The sequence below is a fragment of the Scatophagus argus genome, chromosome 11 (genome assembly GCF_020382885.2).
Source record: "Scatophagus argus isolate fScaArg1 chromosome 11, fScaArg1.pri, whole genome shotgun sequence".
NCBI classification, from domain to species: Eukaryota; Metazoa; Chordata; class Actinopteri; family Scatophagidae; genus Scatophagus; species Scatophagus argus.
The window spans coordinates 9,384,635-9,404,825 of record NC_058503.1 but is presented as its reverse complement, the minus strand read 5'-3'; the positions used below and the strand labels follow the sequence as shown (position 1 = coordinate 9,404,825).

General features: G+C 40.3%; 1 protein-coding gene across 4 annotated transcripts in view; it reads left to right on the top strand.

The window, feature by feature from the left end:
- col4a2 (collagen, type IV, alpha 2) overlaps positions 1-20,191 on the top strand; it is a 55,102-nt gene that overhangs the window by 11,287 nt on the left and 23,624 nt on the right. For all 4 annotated transcript variants that reach the window (XM_046403263.1, XM_046403262.1, XM_046403261.1 and 1 more), the window contains one exon: positions 7,303-7,383. In XM_046403263.1, coding sequence (XP_046259219.1) covers positions 7,303-7,383 — 81 coding nt within the window. The remainder of the gene's footprint in view (positions 1-7,302; positions 7,384-20,191) is intronic.

Genomic DNA, 20,191 nt, shown 5'->3' with positions numbered 1-20,191 from the left:
ATAGTGTACAAAATGCCATAAAGTGCCCTATCCTGGATAATGTGTTACAACACATTTCATCTCAGCTCTCTGCTCACAATGTGAGGTCGTCATGGTCCAGACCATAATGTTTTTATGAGCATTTCCCTAATTTGTTCCTGATTTGTTTATTCAATTATTTTTCATTTATATTTCAGCTTTTAGTTTTATATTTCATGTTTTGATTTCTTTCATCAGTTTCAGCTGAACATTCTGTTTTAAACCCCAACAAGTTCCAGCTTAGCTGAAAATGCAGCTGAACTAGTCAAATGCTTTGATGATGATCCCAATGTGTCCCAATGTCCCAATCTGAAGCTATTCTTGGGTCTGGGTAACTTTTAAATAATAATAAATTATAATAATTAAATAAAAATGTAGCATTCCCTCTATTGATTCTGCAGTGTGGTGCCATGTATTGGCAAGGTAACAGCTTTTTAGTATTATCATTTATGCAGTTACCAATAGAATCCTGAATGTATATGAGTAATTGGCAGTGTCATTTAGTTGAAACTGAGCAGTCATCTAGCTGCCATGCAAGGTCTCACAATTATCTAAGGATTTTTGGAAACCTCAAGTTAACCTTTGCTAACCTAAAGTGAATTTCTCTTCACAAACATCTCCACCTATTTCATGCATGCAACATTGGCTTTCCTGAGAGTTTCTCCAGGGTCCAGGGGTTAATAGTGTCTTCATGTCAATTTATTCATGTCTTTTGAAGTCAAGTGGTGTTGGCAGCAGCCTTTTGAGGCTTCACTATATCAGACAAGTGGTTGTAGAAGGGAGTTGGCAGCTGCAAATTCGAATAGTTGGATCAGACATTCCTCTTGGCCAAGGTCAAAGTGGAAAGACCACAGGTCAGATCCTTCATTTAGGATGAGCAACAGCCACTGGTCTCAGTCACACCGTTGTGGTCACAGGTTTCCTTGTAGTGGGATTTGGTTTCTGTTGACTTTGTCAGTCTTACGAGTCTTCATTACTACTAACACAAAAGCCATATTTTACATCTTTCTGCTCTGTTTCATCTGTGTTGTTTTCTCCCAGAGTTTAAGTTTGTGAGGGGCACAACCATGTCACCACCAGTCCCAGATCAAACACTCATCCTGACCTGCAATAGTCTGTGATCTGTGTTCATTTGATACCTCAAACACTTGGAGGGGGTCTCACACAAACACTGTTTATGCTTCACTGTGTTGTTTCATGAGTGAAAACTGAGACACCATCTCAAAGAGGCAGCTTCCGTCACCTGAGGTTCAGAGTGAGGGCCGTTACGAGATGTTTCTTGCTGCACCAAGGATGATCTGTTGACACATGGGTGTTTAAACATCAGCAAATGAGAAATAGCATACTTTCATTGCAGGATATTATGTGCTAAAAAGGGTGTTCATTTTTTGTTAAGAAAAAAAAAGGTTTTATATGGAATATTACTGACAAAAGCTGGATATTTACTGACTTTCTCTGTTCTCTGTCTTGATAACGACGCACCTTCAAGTCAGGGTCATCCTTCACAGTGTTCGTCACGCAAATTCCTAAATTGTTTTAGTGAGTAATTTACCTGGAGAGATGTGGAGCGTACAGCTGTGTGTCGACATCATGGACTCCCATCTGTCTCCTTCTCTTTTTCTATTTTTATGCCCTGTTTGATATTTCATTTGATGGGTTAGAAGCTTCCCAATGCATTTTCTAGATGCCTTTGATGTTTTATGTACTTATCTGCACTGACCAACAGGACTATTTGTCCATTTTGTCAAATTATCATGGTCATCATTATTCAGGCTCCTGATAACATCCCTCTTATCAGCCTTATGTTTTGGGCCTCTTGAGTTTAGCAGACTTTACTTGAAGGCCAAAGCCATAAGTTACCTTCTCAGTTCCAGCTCCCTCTCAAAGTTATTTCTTTTTGTTTAGAATCTGCCTTCAGTTTGTTTTGTCTGCATTTTTGTTCTGTTTTAGTTTTGTCATCATCCCCTCTGAGATGCTGTGTTGATTTTGGCTCTTTTTAACATTGACAGGAAGTGGTAGGAAGTGGTTATGTCTGTGGTGAAGTCACAGATAAAGATAAGTCAACACCATATTGACTCAGGCTGACCACAGACAATCTACACAAACCAGCTGTCGAGTCTGAATGTGCTAATGGTAGTAGAGTGTGACCAGAGATTCACTGGGTACGAATGAATGGCAAGTTTGATAACTGAGTTATTTATCAAGCGGAAATCATTCATGTGATCCAACTTCTTAAACATGATTTTCTCAATTTCATATAATTAAAAGCAAGTAAATTGTATCCTCTTGGGCATTAGGTTGTTGATTGATGGTATTTCAAAACATTTTCAGCAAGATTAAACAATTAAAAAAACTCAATAGATTCATCTAAGTAGATATTTCTGTTCCCACGAGACTAAAGCAAATGACTACTGTCAATACAATCCATAAATCTATAAGGCAAAAGGCCTGATGTTTGTCCATATAAATCATACATTGAGAGTGTTTTCAATTCTAGTGCCGGTTGGTAGTTTCTTCCCATTTCTAAATATGAATGAATGGAGTTAAACAGCATTTCATCATATGTATTGCTGCTGTGGTTCAAGTATTACTTTGACATATTTTGAAATATTACCACTGCCAAAGGGTCATGTCACCTTGAGGTTGCCAGGTGACAAGCACAAACTCCAGGAAGTTACTGCTCCCAGTCAAGAACTAATCCATAAAACCACTTTGTGTTGTGTTTACACTTGTTTTTGTACAGATTAAACAAATGAAAAGTGTTCATCATTTTAAGGGATGTCGGTAGGTAGATTTTGTTACCTTTGGACAGAGCTCGGCTAGCTGTCTCCCCGTGTTTCCAGTCTGTAAACTAAGCTATCAGGTTGCTATTTAGTGCACAAATATGAGTGGGGTATCAGTTTTCTCATCCAACTCTCACACACTTCAAAACTCTCAGCAAGAAGCAATTAAGTCTATTTCCCAAACTGTTGAACTAATGACTTGAAAGCAGATGAATTGGATTATACTGGTTTAGAATAGTGATTTAACTTTAAGTGGTACTGGTAAAATTTCATAATTCTCTGTTATGGATACTCTGCGATTATGACCTAAGCTTTTTGCTGTAATTGAAATGTTTCTCAGTTCCTCAAATTACAGAAGTGAACTACATGTTAAGGAACATTATTATTACCTGTAAGTAGTACCCCGCCATAGTCTGTCGTACTTCACAAGCTCAAGACGGCCTTGTAGAAGTGCAACAATACGCTTAAAAATTTCCTGACACAGAAAATAATGGAGTTGGTAGTTTAAGCTTTTCCATTATTGTCTCATTATTGTCACTTCACAGTGTGTTATTGCGTATTAACTGCATGTTGAAGCACCGGCATCCAATAAATTATACTGTGTAAGAAGAATGTATTGAATAACCAGAGCTCATTCCATCCCTGTTCTCTGTAGTCACAAAGTCACATGAACTCCACATCATTTTTTCTAATAGCATTAATAAAAACAGAGTATGAGAGAAAAACTGAGCGTGAGAAACAGTGCTGTTGACCCAGCTGTTTTTATTTCATTTAATGTACAGAGTCAGTGCACATTTGAAGTGAGGCACCACTGTAGCCATACAGAACAGGGAGGCAACAAAAACAACATTCTTCATTAGGAAACACATTAATCTGACCACTTCTAAGAACCCAAACGCGAGGTTATCATCTCAAAGCACATCAATTAGTTATTTAAGGAAGCGCTGTCAAAGGCAGGTAGCTGAACAATTAAGAAATATTACATGTTACTGGCTTACTTTTGCAGTAGACGCCCCCACACATACGGAGTGGGGGCACAGTGAAGGGCACTGTGGACTGGCTGAACTCTGTGAACTCTAAGACAACAAACAAGTGTATTAAAATGGCAGACTTCCTCCTGATGAAACATTCCATAATTGTTATTTACAATGACACTTATTTTTGTCTTGTAGCCCTGCTGAAAAAGAATGATAAACTCAAATACACACACACACACACTTCAAAACTGAGGAACTTGGCAAACGAAGAATAGGATTTGTTCTGGCTGAGGAGTCACCATGTTGGCCCTAAGAAGGAAACAGCATGCTGCTACTTGGACAGGCTGGGCCTATTTTTCTAATCTATCCTCCATGGAAGGATTTTTTTTTTCTCCTTTCATGTGTGGTCTGAGTGGTGTACACATGTGCACAGGTTAATTTACACAAGAAGAGGAGTGTGGGGTTTTTGTGTAAATCATGTGTACGTCTATTATTGCAAATTTGAAGGGGAACAGATGACCGCAGAGGAAACCCCAGATCACTGAAGGTAGTTCACAGAACACAAAAAAAATGAACAACACTGGAGAGCCGTACCGTAAATAAGAGACCACAGATGAACAATCACAGCAAAACAGTTCTAAGGAACTGAACTGCTTTATGGCCATGGTTTCATATCACATGCACTGTTTTCTGACAGTTCTCATAACAAAGGCATCATATTTTATTCTAAAACCTTTCTGGGCTCTCGAGATTTGATATTAATGTGTAGTTTATATAAAAATGGGGATCCTGCACGACGACATCATCTCATCTGTGTTTCTGGGATGAGAATGGTCATCCACCAGCAGACTCCTAGCAATGCAATCTCTATCTCTTTGTGTGTTTCTCTGGCATGCAAATGAAATGTTGAGTCTGGTATAGCTTTCAAGTTTGCATGTTGAGACTGGGATCCTGTCCTCTGTCACCATAGCTTTACATATGTGCCAGATTTATGGTAGTACTCTGCAGGACCCCATGCTGTGGTGTTTAGATGTTCTGGATTCATTTGCTTAGCAGATTGACAATGTGGTTTAAGTCCACCTGTTTGGTCAACTACAGAGTTTGATTACCACTGGTAAACTTGTGGTGTGTTTGGTTGGCCCATTTGGTTCAGTTCATTCAGGTGGTGGCTAAGCTTGTAGCCTATCTCTTGTTCTGCTGCACTGACTTTGATAATTTAATTGTTCTAGATGAGCAATGCCAAAGTACTCTTTTGTAACATTTGAGGTCCAGATGCAATATATAGTTGTATTAATGCTGATGATCAGCAAACACATATGGTTCAACAAAGTGCCGAACAACCTGCTGTCAGTTCTGTATGTGGTTACTGTAACACTGATTATTCATGATGACAGAACCATCCAATTCAAATAAAGGCAGCAACATGGACATTATAATCCAATTTGTTCAGAAGGTGTACCTTAAATGGACAAGGTGATTTTGACAAAGAGTGGGTCATTGTGACGGTTGGGGAAGAAAACAGGATACTGTAGCAGCAGTCCTATTGTCCTCTGCTGAAATGGCCATCAGCTATTTTGAGCCTCTAAACTGTGAAGCTGAATTGGTTACATTGCTCCATAACGTGTAATGGCTTTTAATGGGAGCCATTCCTTTGTGTGTCTGTGCGGAGATGACGCAGTCTATTGTCTGTCATTTGGACTTCCACATCAATGTGGAGAAAGGTCATGCTGTGACTCTGTTCCATCCTTGTTGGCATGATATGACCTCCTGTTTGTCTTCCCTCCTGAACCTAAAAATATTGTCAAGGTATTCAACCTGGAGGCTTGGAGTGGATACACCCTCTTTTAACTTGTCATTTCAAAATGAGGGATATAAGGAAAGAATGCAGTTTGTGGACTGTGTGAGTGTGTGTGTGTGAGTGAGTGTGCCACCATAGCGTGCAGGCTTACTTAAACCCATCACAGCATGTCTTAGCCATATCAAACAGTGGTTTGAAAGGAACTCCTCAGATCCACAGAGAGTTAACCAAGAAATGCAGCCTTGTGCATTCCATAAGGGAGGGGAAGAGGGTCTTTTGTGTTGTGGAGATAGGGGATCATTAAAGGACAGCGTCTCTATAGTAAAAGACGGTCTTTGTGTGCAAGTAGGGTCTCAATGTGGCCATTGTGAGAGCGAGACTACTGGGATATGCTGTCAAAGAGAGGAGGGAGAATTATTCTGATTCTTGATCTGGCTTTTTGTTGCCACTGTGGGCATAAAGTGGCTATTTTGATTTTTTTTTTTCTTTTGTTAACAAGGAAGAGTGGAGAGTATTGAGGCATTTGCTGCCTAAGCATGCTATGGTATGGCTGTGTAGGTGGAGGACGTAGGTGGACACAAGGGAGAAACGTCATAACCAGCTACATGAAGCCTCTCTGCATGTCTGTAGTCAAACTATCACTCATATATGCTAATTGAAACGCCACTGAAGGGCATTTTCAACCAATTCCCTAAGCTCTGTGTGTGTGTGTGTGTGTGTGATCCATCACTATTCAGTCTCAGGCATCATCGTGCAAAGTTCAACAGAACATTGGAAATTATACAAATGCTTTGTTTCCACTCATGCATTTAAACTTTCCTGGAAACATTTCTGGACAGGCTAAACAGTTGCTGATTAACTCACACATCTATAAAAAGACCATGTGCAGGCTAAGGTGTGGTACTCGTTAATGTTATGTTGTGTCTACAGTTTTGTCAACACTTAAACTTTAAATTGTTTTGCTTCTGCTTCTCATGAGTGACAAATGTGGCTGTGACACAACATCTGACGGGCACAGTGTTCAGCTTCGATTTTGAATATGATTTACCACACTTATGACCACATAAGTCCAAAACTTCTCCAAGACCCCATTCTTCCTTAATTAATGTCTCCAGCTTTCTCAGCTAGCGTCGGGTCTTGACACCTCTGACCTGGGGGTTGAGAAACCCCATTTTTGTGGCTGCTTTCTTTGATCATGTCATGTCCACAGTGACCCTGGACTGGCTGTGTGTGCTTGTGTCAAGTCTAGCACAGCTCGAGTAGTGATGGTGGGTGGTTTTGTTGGTATGCAGACATCCTAAGACAAATTGTCCTTGTCTGACCTAGCTTATGTGATGAATAGGGTTTTCTTGGACTTATGACTATCCTTTGTGTCTCCATTATAAGCCATTCAAGCCACATCCAAAGCAACTTTTCTACACATCAGGCGAGCTACAGTGCAGGCAACACTGCAGCAGTCGTCCACACACATGCAACAGAGCCACGGGCATAAACAACAAATGGAGTCACAAACCACAGTGTACACAAACACAGCCGGTTACACCTACAGTTTACCCCACACTGTGTCCCATTCAGTGCACAAAGCAAGCGACACATATCCCTACTGTGTTGTCTGCACATGAAGTGGACAGCGAAATGTTGCGGTTACCTGTATATGTGGCATTTATATCATGACCTCCAGCAGCCCAGCTCTAACCTTGATGTTGTCTGATTTTGTGTCTGACAGGGTGGGAAGAAGCACAGTGGCCCATGTGGAGGGAGAGACTGCAGTGGAGGCTGTCAGTGTTTCCCAGAGAAAGGTGCCAGGGTGAGTCCCTTACTGTCCCTCACAGTGACTCTCTCTTTCTCTCTGTCTCATTTCTTTCTCTTCCTTAACCTCTGCATTAACCAGGTGGATTTGATTTTTCAATCCAAACACCAAATTAGGTCATGATCACATGTGAGGCTTTCTAATTTCAGTAACTCAGATGCAGACAGTGCATACCTGACTAGCCCACATTCTAGTGCTCAAGGTCTCATGTACCTCAGCTTTTCCCACAATCCACAATGTGGCAATAGAAGAACAACTAGCAGAGCCTGGAAGCAACCTAGCTTCTTATAGTTTTACATATTCTAAATGGCCTCACATCATCAAACAAATGTTAACAAATCCCATAAAAAGACCAGCATCAATGATGAACAAGATAATGAATAATGATATAGCAAGCATTGTTCGTGTTGCTGGAAATATTCAAAAGTGTCTGTCTAAACAAATGTTTATCAATCCGCAACTGGAAACAGTCCCCAGCAAATTCACAATTTATTTCTGTGTGAGTTATGTTTAATGCTAAAGCAGCGGTACCCAGCTGACTTAGGAAATTACGTAGGCTTTCTCTAAAATTAAACAAGATGTTTGTGACTCATTTTTAAACATTTACATGTGAAGTTTGATGGGCTTTGGACTAAGCGCCAAAAACAGAGTTGAGAAGTATGAAAGTATTTGGAGAGGGACTAGCATATTGTTTGTCTTTTCTTGGGATTTGTTGTAAGTAGGAAAATTCTAAAATATAGCAGAGCTTTTATTCAATTTATTTATACTTTCTAAGATCAGGTCTGCTAGATCATACTAAGCTCATAGCCTCGTCATGTGTCATCATGGCCTAAAGCTTTTATTAAAGTATCACAAGAATGTACTGTAAACATGTTAGATAATGGGAATAAATGAGTTTGATGTGGGCATTCATTCATATGGAAGGCTCTACTGCTGAAACTCATTAGTCAAAGATACTTATCACACTTTTGTACAGTTTAAGTGATGACATTTACACCATTAACCTCTGTAAAACAGGTCAGAGTGGAACAAGCTGGGGAGACCAATTAGGGAGGGGAATAAAAGACAGAAAGAAAAGAGAGGAACCAGGGGGTTGAAATCAAGAGACAGACTTAGACTAAACATCTTGAGATAACAAGCTCAGAGTGAGTGATTGAGGTTCTGCATGACTTAAGGGTTTTTCCCCTCAAACACGTGCTGCCTAGATCATCAAATAGCTTTCTGATTGTTGGATTTGGAGGTTCCACCTCCGTAAAGTTTTTAAACTTTAAGAATCAGACAGTCAACACCTGCTTTCCACAACAACTGGCCACATATGTTTAGGAGTGAAAATAAACTAATTAGAATTAGGATGTGACACCTCCAAAATCACATATTAAGCCAATCTGCAGCATTAAGCCAGTCTACAGGCTACACTTGTTAACATGTTAGCAGAGCACCAAAGAGCATCACGAACTGAAATGAAATTGGGTTAACTTTAAACAAACATTTGGGGAAAAACAAAAGCCAGATAGTTATCATCAAAACTGCCAAAATATCAACAACTCTGGTTTGGTCATTTTTATTAACATAATGAGTTAATCTAGAAGGCTGCAAAAATTTTGATACTGCACATATCAGTAAAATGTTCACTGGCAGCAATTTCTTTACTTTCTAAAAAAATAAACCATATAGACAAAAGTATTGGGACAAGCTCTTTATTATTGAATTCAGGTGTGGTATGGGGCTGTTCTTCAGGGCTTGGGCTGCCCCCTTACTTTCAGTAAAGGCAAATCTTAATGCTTCAGCATACCAAGCCTTGTGGTCCAACATCAGTGAATGATCTCACTATTGTTCTACTGCATGACTGGGCAAAAATTCCCACGGAAACACTCTAAAATCTTGTTGAAAGCCTTCCCAGAAGTGGAAGCTGTTATAGCTGCAAAGCTGTCTTTTCATTAAGAATGCAATGTCACTAAAGTCCCTGTTGGTGCAATGGTCAGGCCATAAATATCTGATTGCCCAGTACTTGTCTATATAGTTTATCTGGCTATACAGTAGTACTACTCCTAATAAGTACACAATTAAACATAATTAATTATTATGCAGCTTTTTATGGTAGTGTTTAAGCACTTGGTTAAGGTTAATGTAAGATAACGGTCTGGTTGCAGTCTGCAGTTTTGTAACATATACCTGAAAATAGAGTTTTTCCGTAGCTTTAACCCATGACTTCCCTGACCACCTCCACGTGAGTATGGTGTACTTCATAAAGGTAAACCCAGGCTCTGAACATAATCCAGCCAAACTAGTTTTCAGTATAACTTAACTGATAGAACAGTTTAGTACTATATAAATGTAATTTCCGTGTAAGTAAGGGATCTACAGAACCTCATGTATTTTTCAAACTATGAAGTTAACTACCTTTTGAACATTTGAAAGATAAACTTTCCAGAGCATAAGTTGGTCATTTTCCTCTGCTTCTCTTGTCATATAAAGAGTACTCAGGAACTACAAAATGTTTCAGTTCAGCTTTGTGACGTGGTAACCTCAAGGACTGAAATGGACTCATTAAAAAAACTCCCCATCTACCAGTAAGAATAGTTCCTGAGGGAGGCGTTCTTAAAAAATACAGAGGTGGAGATAGGAATGGTCTAGCAACTGTCTATTTTACAGTAGGCCCGACCTTTGACCTGCACGCTCTCAGAGGATACGGGAAACCTTGTGAGGAGGCGCAGAGAGACAGTGGGGGAGAAGTTCCACATTCCACATCTGATGGATGCAAAAGTCTGATGACAGGGTCAGCAGACTACCTCTCTCTTCCTCTTCCGCTCTCTCACTCTTCCTTTGCATCAGTTGCAGGGAAGCATTTTGATCGTTCCTTGACAATGTAATAATGACAGTGCAACGAGAGTGAAGAGCCTTCATTACACAGTGAAACCTTGGCGTTATTTGTGCTTGTCATGAAAACAAGAGAAAAAAGAAGAGGGAAAAAATACATATATGTTTTCTACACATCTGTTCTGCTGAAGATTAGCCATACAGTCAATTCTTGCACACATGGATTTGGCTCCTTAGCTGCTGTTCCTGAACATATGATTTGACTGGCGTCACATTGTGGTCTATGACTTATGACCAGCATCCAACACAAAATTTCCCTTGTATGCATTGCCCAACTGATGTACTTGTTTTTGAATACAATGAAGACAAGATGGATTCTCACAGATGTTTTCTTGCCTCTGTCTCTCTTGCTTTACATCCGTCTCCTCTCTTTCCAAATCTTTCCCCTGAGGAGAGTCTTGGTGATGAGCCCTTTACTGAATGGGTCATACTGATCTTTCACAGCTGTGTGGATTGGCTGAGACAGCTGTGGCGATTAGGTGGTGGTTGTTGATGGGTAAGTGGTGGCTGTATTCATTTTGGTGAGACTGGGGCAATTGAGATTTTTGGCTTCCCTTCTTGGGAGCTCTCACATGGTCCATCGTTATATTACGGCCAGTGGTGGGACCAAGAACAGAGCTCAAAGTAAATTGAATATTGGGCTTAAGTTAAAAGGTGAAGATGAAGCTTACTAATATTGCGTTTTGTTGAATGTGTAAAAAGACAATCATTTCCTAACACTGTTGCCATAACTATTTTTGAAGGTGATAATATGTCAGTTTTGTGTTAATAGTTTCTTGCACTGTTCAAAAAAATCAGTAAAGGCTGGTTTGAAGAGCAAATACCATAGTTTTTTTATCAGTCAAAATAAAAACAGAAGACTTGAGCAATGCAGGAATAAAAGCTAAATGGATTATGTTTTAGTGGAAAAGGGACGCATATATTCATGAATGAATGGTGTGAATTATTATGCTTCATTTTCTCAAATAGTCACTATGGTAAAGTGAGACAAACAGAGAGCGTGAGAGGGAGAGTGAAAGAATGAAACAGATTGTTCAGTGGGGATTAAATATATTAATTTCATGGGTTTTCCACTTTGGGGGCAGGGGGGCAAGCTGAGATTTGGCAAGCTGACTCTGTAGCCTTACCACCCACTCCCCTGGCAGAGAGCACATTGCAGACGTGTGAAAAATATCATGCTCCCCGCAGCACGCCCCCAAACATCTTCATTGTTCTTTTGCATCATTAGTGGATTGCGCTTCTGAGATTGGTAATAAAAAGGAGAACAAGCAGCCCAAAATGGAGTAATGAGAAAATAAATAAAGTGTGGTCATATAAAATGATAAGAATCCCAAGTCTTGTAAGCTAGGTTGTGTTGTAAAACAAAGAAATTGGAAGTTGAAGCATGAAAAAACAGGTCAGCATGAGAGACTGGACACAAGCCACCCTGCATCCTCACCATAAAACACGTTCAGCAGATCAATGCTGCTTTTGTGCTGAGAGTCTCTCTGTCTTCTGTTCTCAACAACAGGGAGTGGTGCCGGGGTTTTGTAGAGAAAAAGAAACTTTGGCTTAAAGACCCCTTACATCCATCTGCATGAGCTCACTGTCTCTATACAGTGGACAAAACACTGAGAAAGAAATAGGCGGAGGACATGGTAGGGGAGCCATTATAGACACTATGCAGATGGAGTGATGCTGTCCTCTCTGCCATGGGAAAAGCTGCGACAGCTGATGTAGAACAGGAAATGACACATGTCTCAGGAAGCTGAGCACAATGACAGTCCACTGATCTTTTTTTAATATAGACAGTGTCTGTTTTTGTGGGAACAAGATCGTCTGTGTGTTTGGACGTAGCTATAAATGGCCAAGAATTCCTTGTTCCATGAAAACAAGTCCATACCTACATTTTGAATCCCAGTACCCATGGCTATCATGTACTTTCCTGTCTGCTCAGGGACAGGATAACAGCACAGAGAGGAAGGCTGTAGGTTCAGAAAAGATCAAAGAGTCCTGTACTGGTGCTTTCCAGGTTCGGGCTTTGTTTGGAGGATTGTGAACTGTAGGCACTGAGAGCATCTTACCACCCCTAGACATATAAAACCTTTTTGAAGCAAATCATAAAACTCACTGATGTGTGGCATTCATGGGCAAGTAAAAATGTTTTGCTTATTGTCTGAAAACTTGGAGATGAGCATTTTTCCACAGTCGTGATGTGCCTGCAGAGCAGACATTTTTGCCTTTGCAAACCTTCTGAAAACTGTCTCAGTGTGTATACAATTCTTTCTAAATCTCAAACTTTAATCACATTGATGTTCTCTGATTAGGGCTGCATTTCCATCAAGCTACGGTAACTTAAAACATGCTTCTTCTTCCCTGATGGAGATGAGATGTCTGTCAGTAGAGAAGGAGATTATGGAACTGACCGAGTGGCATTGACAGCATGTCAGTTTCTATTAAGTCCTGTTGCAGCTTCACCCATCACCCATCGACCTTCAACTGTATATGTGGCAGTTTTTATTGTGTAAGCCCTTCACATCAGGATCCACATCCATCTCTGTAGTCCTTCTGTCCTGACTGTGACCTTGACAGGGCCTATTAGAGAACAACTGTGCAGCGGCGATTAAAAAAATGTGTGAGTGGAAGGGAGGAAAACGAAAGCCTGCTGCTATCACTAAAAGTATTGGATGGGGGAATTTTTTTTTCCTAAGATTGTTGGAAAGAGGATTTCAGCAGGGATCACAAGCTGGCTTTGTCTTGTGTGAAAAGTTTAGGAGCAGTAGGAAATGTATAGAGAGGAGCTTAGACAAGCTGACAGTAACCAGCTGTGTGTGTGTGTGTGTGTGTGTGTGTGTGTGTGTGTGTGTGTTAATACATGATGTACTAGGACAACGTGGCTGAGAAATAATATTCATTGCTATTGCTAGAGGTTTAGGATTATAAAGATATATCAGCCACTGTGCGAACTTGTTAAAAATGAGTGAGGCATCAAAGTCATGCTTAGCAGAAACTCTTAATGAGGTTATGATAATGTTACACACCTCACAGATGCCTTTGTTTGTTTTCCCTTCTCTTCCTGGACTGGCACACATCAATGAGTAACAAATGATATCCATCCTTTCATCCATCCATCATTCCATCTATCTCTCACCACTTATCCTGTGCAGGATCATCACAGGCTGACGAACAGAGACAAACAACCATTCACGCTCACATTCACGCCTATTAGAGTTACCTGTTAACCTAACATGTATGTCTTTGGACAGTGGGAGGAAGCAGGAGTGCCCAGAGGGAGTCCGTGGAGACACTGGGAAGTGTATATAATATCAAAAATAGCTTTTTTGCCAAGGTTACAAATTGCTCTAAAATAAAGAACATTTCAAGCAGTTCAGCTTTCAATTGGTTATTAGGTGTTAGCATACAGGTTTTTTTTACACATCCTGCAGGTATGGAGCAACATTATCATTTTGTTTCTGACCACCAGACAAATTTAAATCTAATTTTCCCTCTTTTTTGAGCTCTATGTTGGTTTCCATGAACTCCTGGGAAAATTCGAGATAGTCATTAACTTAACTCTCTGCCATTTGGTGCTGGGAAGTTTATTGGAGCTTTTGTTTTGTTTTGTTTTCCAAAATCAGCTGCCTGCTGTATCTAGAAAGCAGCATTAGTGAAAGTCGTATTAATACAAACATTAATCAAGACATTTATGCACATTAAAGCCAAAACGCTGAGGTCAAAGATCCTAAACTGAGTTGAGGAGATCTGTTGGGTCACTGCTGGTTCATCCATCTTTTACACTATACATAGTCTTTACATTAAATGTTATTAGAAAAAAATAATTAAAACAACTTTAAATATATGTTGGTTTGCTATGGAAAGACAAACCTTACTTTAAGAAAAAACAAAAAGACAGAGACATGCAGGGCAGCTCTGAGACACAAACATTTCCCCCATAATTAATAAAATGAACATCACAAGACCACATCATATTTATCCAGTGACCTCTTCGTCTGCCTCTACAATCAAAAGAAATTCTTTTCCTCGTCGCTTTCTCTTTTTTTTTCTGTTACTGTCCAGGCTGAGTTTGAACTGCCATTCTGCACCCAGCTGTTGTCCAGCTTTAAGAGCCTATAAAAGGCCCACATTTAAAGATCATGGGTGCTGTTTAGGAACAAGGGGACTACTGTTGGTGTGGACAAAGGAGCATCTCTTTTTGAAAGACACGCACACACACATAACGCTATTACACATACACGTACACAAACCTATAGGGACAACCTTGTGTATTATGTTGTAGTTTGGATTGTCATGTATTTTAATTTCCAAAACATAAGAGAAAAATGTGAAGAATGGATTTAACAGTGTGTTTGCGCTGATACCTGAGATATGGTTTATATTTAGGCCTCATTACAAAAGCCTTTTCTAGTTGACGATACCGTTTTAAAGAACAATAAGAACATAAAAACATCAGAACAATAGGCATAAATGTTGCTGCAGTTTTATGTTAGAATTAAATAAAAGCCTAATCATAATACAAGGACTAAGTAGCTTTACCCTGTAGGATGCTGGTGTTAGCTTAATTGGCTAGTTAGGTATAGCAGATATAATTTGCGTAACAGTTTGTAAAATGGATGTTTGGAAATGAGAAGCTGCTTTTGCCTACCTTGCTGTGACAAATTAAGGACCTAGTGTTTTGAAAACCACGCAACAGTAACTAAGGGTAGTTGAGGCTTATAAAACTCTTAGCTGATTTGACAGGTGCGTGTGTGTGGAAACATACATAATTACAGGAAAAAGTGTAGATTTTGTTATTATATCCTTGAATTTCTGTAAATGACATCGATGTTATCATCATCACCTTATCCATCTATTCAACAGCAGTAAAGATCTTTGTAAGACTTCACCACTGAGTCGTTCAGTACCACAGTATTTGTTCAACTATGTGTGTCTTTAGGCAGGACACATTTTCCTTGTGTTAATATTGGTAGCCTGACTTTTATCATGAGGCAAAGCACATGGTGTGAGTGTAATTGAGGACAAAAATCAAGATGAGTAGATGTGTTGCATATTGGTGCTTTAACCCTGAACGGTGAGAAATATAGCATTAAACTAGTTTTATGTTCCCTAACAGGCCTCCTCCTATTTCCTCACTACTCTCCTGTGGACACCTTCTGTTAACAGTTCAATCCATCTCCCTCTCTGCCTCATTGAAAAACACATACAGACACACATCATGTATTCCACATCAATCAAAACGGTCTACTTTGTAAATAAAGGTAAATTAAGGGGCTAACACTCTACTTTCTCTGGGATGTATGCGTGTGATTTGCAGCAGTCAGGAAATGTTATGGTCGACAAAGAGGGCTGTAGGAAAAATGTGACCAGTGTTGTGGGTCACCACAGCAACGCCATGTGTTCCCCATCAGGCCTTGTTGTGAAACCTACATCGGGGGCCGGCTGCAGAGGAAACAATTAGATCTCTAAGTCCTCTCATATTTATTCCACTTTTCTGAGAAAGACATGTTTTCAGTGCAGCCTTAATTCTCAGGAGCAGGAGTCTGACCTCACATCGCAGTAGTACAACATGTGCTCAGCACTCTGCACTTTTGTCATTTTAAAGATGCTGTGAAATATTTTCTCAAGGTAAAGCACTCCTATCTACAGCTTACAACTCAGGAATATCACCTTGATGCAATTTACGTGTATGCCCAACATCGCTGTCTGTCACTTGAAAAATCATTCATTCAGTCAGCAAACCACATACGTGCATGTATCTCTGCCCCAGTTTGTTCCGTTGCTTACTACCTAGGAATGTATACTGCAGCTGGAATGGCAGTGGGAGTTGCATCCCTGTGTGGGAAACTGAAAAACACTTCCAGGCTGGCATAATTAACCGTGGGCTGTTCTGGCTGGTTGGGTCAGTGGGTGCACAGAGAGACCTTGAGGATTACATGAGTGATCCTGGCACTAATGTTAGGGGTTTAGTGGCTGCAGTCCATGTCAGTCAGGGTCAAGATCACAGCTGGATGTTCCACTGTAAATCTCATTTTCCATACTTGATGTTCCCATTGCCGTGACTTGGATTTTCTCCATTTGTAAATCACTTTGAAATGATGTTTTGAAAGCAACATACACATAAAGCTATTTATGACTGCAAATAAGAGTTATTCTAATTGTTGATTAATTTATTCATATTGATTGTGGGTCTGTAGATAGAAATGCTGGTCAATTGATACGGTGTTTTGGTCCAAACTGAAATATCTCTACAACTATGTAATGGATTGCGATGAAATTTGGTACAGATATCCATGCTTCCCAGATAATGAGTCCTAAATGACTTTGGTGATGTTATGGCTTTTTCTCTAGCACCACCGTGAGGTTGTCGTTGTTGTTTTTCAGTGAAATATCTCAACAACTGAGGGATGGTGTGCCATGAGACATGGTACAGACATTCATGTCCTAAGAAATCCCAATGAAGAATACTCAAAAAGAAGAAGAAATATAAAATGACTTTCTCACCCTTCATCACTCCAGTGGCCCCCCCCAGACTGCCATACTCCATATATGACTAAGTGGACATACTGTACCTTCATGCTCTTGGGTGCAATGCACAACATCAGAGAACAACTTCATTGAGGAAATTGAGTTTTCCTCTGTGGACTTTTATAAATGTATAATGACAAATGTAACAGTGGGATTATAGACCCACACACCCATAACACATTATAGACGTCAATACAGACATACACTCAGACATGTCTGGATACACACGACAGGCGCACAGGTGGTTGGTCTCTGAGGTGAGGGAAACACCTCATTTGAGACTGAGGGCCATATTCACAGTTTCTCACATACACAAACTTATACCTACAGGCTGCAGCTGTGTCCTGTTTAGACACACATGTACTTGGACCACAGACTTGAGATGTCTCATTCCTCTAACATGAGGCAATAGCACAGGTGTTGGGCCCCAGAGACCCCTGGGATAGCTGGAGGTCCAAACTGTTCTGTTCTCAGCCTGGGATCCCTTGAGTCTAGATATTCAACACACACCCTCAGCACACTCGCAGACTCTCTCTCACTCTGAGACACTTCAGTCTAACCACTGGTCATGAGCAGCATTCCCTCTGGTCTGGATGCTGTCAGATCTCTGGCACACGCGTGTGCACGTGCATGCAGAAATTAGCTCAAAGTATAAACACGTTAGTTCAAAAGTAAACTGGTCTCAGGGCAGCTAAATCACTCTGTGCTGAATGGCTAAACAAAGAGCAATGGAGAAACAAAGCAAGTGACAAGACTTGACTGCATGTCCTCTGTTTTTATCCCTCCACTCCATCTCTCTCTCTTTCATTGCACATGAGTCAGAGGAACTTGTCGCAACAGAAGAGCTTGTGAAGGTTAAAGTCTGGCTGGAGGTTTCTCTTCATAATTCTGTTAGATACTCATAAGCCATTGCTCCATGTGTACCCTGCGGGTGTTGTTGCTTTTTCTGTAACTCGGTGTATCATTTTATATCTGCTCTGATCCACTGCGATCTACAGAAGTACTATATTTTTCTGCAGCTGGGGACTCGGAAAGCTGACCTCCCTGACTTCAGCCAGGAGATCTAAACACACTCTAATAGATATCTAAACATCATCTACAGATGTTTATTTATTCTGCCTGAGTTCTCCTTAGGGCATCTAGTTGAGGACCTGCTTTGTCCTCCAAGCTGAACCCCTCAAGCTTTTCCCCTAACCCCTGAACTCCCCCACCCCTCCAGGGGAACTGAGCCCCTTTTCCCCCCTGGGCATCATGTAGAAGGGATGCGGATCTTCAGGAAATGAGTCCAAGAAAAATGGATCCAAGAAAAACATATGAGCTGAGTCGTAGAGCAGTGGGACTAAATCCACCAAAGTGCCTGAGCCCGATGGTGGGAGTCTGAGAATTCACCTTGCTGGCCTCTTTTCTTCTTTCCCTGCTTCCTTTATTTCTTTCTTCTCTGCTTCCTATCTTTCTCTCTTCTTCCTTGACACAGCTTTCCTTATGTTCATCCATTCCTTCTTCATCTCCTTTTTTCCCTTTTATTCCTTTCTTCCGTTATTAAATCAATCTTTAGCACCCCCCCTTCCCTTTTACTTCCTTTTCACACCACCTTTCCTTCCTTCATTTGTTCTTTTCAACTTTACTTCCGTCGTTCCTTCCCTTTAGTCTTCCCTCATTCTCTTACATAGTTATTTCTCTTATTTCCTCCGTAATATGCAGGAAGCAGATCAGTTGAGAACTGCTGCCGATGTCCAGTGAGTAAATACATCAGTATGGTTAAGACAAAGTGCTTTTTGAGTGGATGAAAGCTCCTCCCTCCACACGTTGTTACATCAGGATTTATTACTTCCCTCGTGAAGTGATTGGGCGGGTGTGCAGAGGTGTGCATTTCTGCAGGATTTGAACTTCTCTCTCAGGCTCTCTTTTGGTCATTCTTTTGGTATGTATTAATGAGTGCGACACCATGGATGTCTTAAGGCTGTGTCGTATTCAAAAAGTGTGCAGTTAACGTTATCTTCATTTGTTCAAAGATCATGACTCATAAGTCTTTAGGACAACAGAATTTTTATTGTAGATCAACCTTTCTCAATATTACATACCATAAATCCGCAGCAGGCAGTTCACAGAAACACCCACTCAGGATTTTAAGTTCACCAGGAGAAGTTTACATGAGACAGTGTTGTGTGAATGTAAATGCAGCCACTGTGGCCTGTAGAAGCATGGGGCTGTCAGTGCTCTGTCCCTCATTGATGACATCAGAGAATAATGTTCAGGCTGCATTGCATCAGTCTTCCCTCACCACAACCCTTTCTGTTTAGATTCCAGTGTTATTTCTGAGGAGATACAGCATATACAACCACTAGGAGGGCAAGTCATCTGAGATTTTAGGTATTAACATTGTTTGCAACAGAGTAAACGCAGAGTTAATTATCTCTGAAGAAGAAGCATGGAAGCGCTGTTTATGTGCAAGTGACACTTTGTAAAATAATATGATATATGTGCATGCAATCATTTCAAAGGTTAACCACAGATACAATGTTAAATATCTTTCTTGTGCTGGAACAAAACAGCAGGTAGAAGACAGAAACATTTTAATCCAAGGTGATACATTTATAATATTAAGATAAATGTCTTGTTTGCCTCCGAGATATGACATCCATTTTCCTGTGATGTATCACAGCTCCTTTCTTGACCCTCTTTATCTTTAAATTAATGTTTTAATCAGGTGCTCTTTCAATTCACTTACAAAATTAAATTAAAAATTAAAACTTAAAATTAAAACTTAAAAAATTACAAAATGTCCTGTAGCTCCCAGTTTTTCCAGACAGAATAACAAAGGGACCTTCCGGTTGCTTATTGATTTATTTTATTCTCTCTGAGGTCAGAGGTTTCTGCCCTGGGCTGTGTTTTCCCATCTTGTTCTCTGTGGGTTGTTCCCAAAGCGTCCACCCCAGGGGACAGTCTGGGTCCAAATGAAATTGGTGGTGGTGTCAGACTGGGGAACTTTTAATAGATCTGTGATTTAGGAATGAGAAATGCAAACACACCCACATAGACACAGTGAAAGGACAGATTATGGTTACTGCATTTTATAAATGAAAAGAGGAGGGATTTTCTCAGAGATCTCTTTATGTGGGTCAGACGTCATGATGATACTTGGGTTAGTTTACAGAAGTATTGCAGTGAAGTGGTCATAAAAAACATAGGAAATCTGTTACACTTGTAGACAGAGTCAAGAGTTATGAGGGAAACCATGGTTTGTTTCAGAGGGAAAATGTAAAAAGAAGCCAAATATATTCAAATATCTGAGAAGGAAAGTTAAGACAGCACTAGGTGGAAAGGCTATGTTTTTGTGGATGAAGGTTTTCAGCACAGAAACCTTTTTGCACCTGTAACCACTAGGACTGTTGGCTAAAATCTGGTG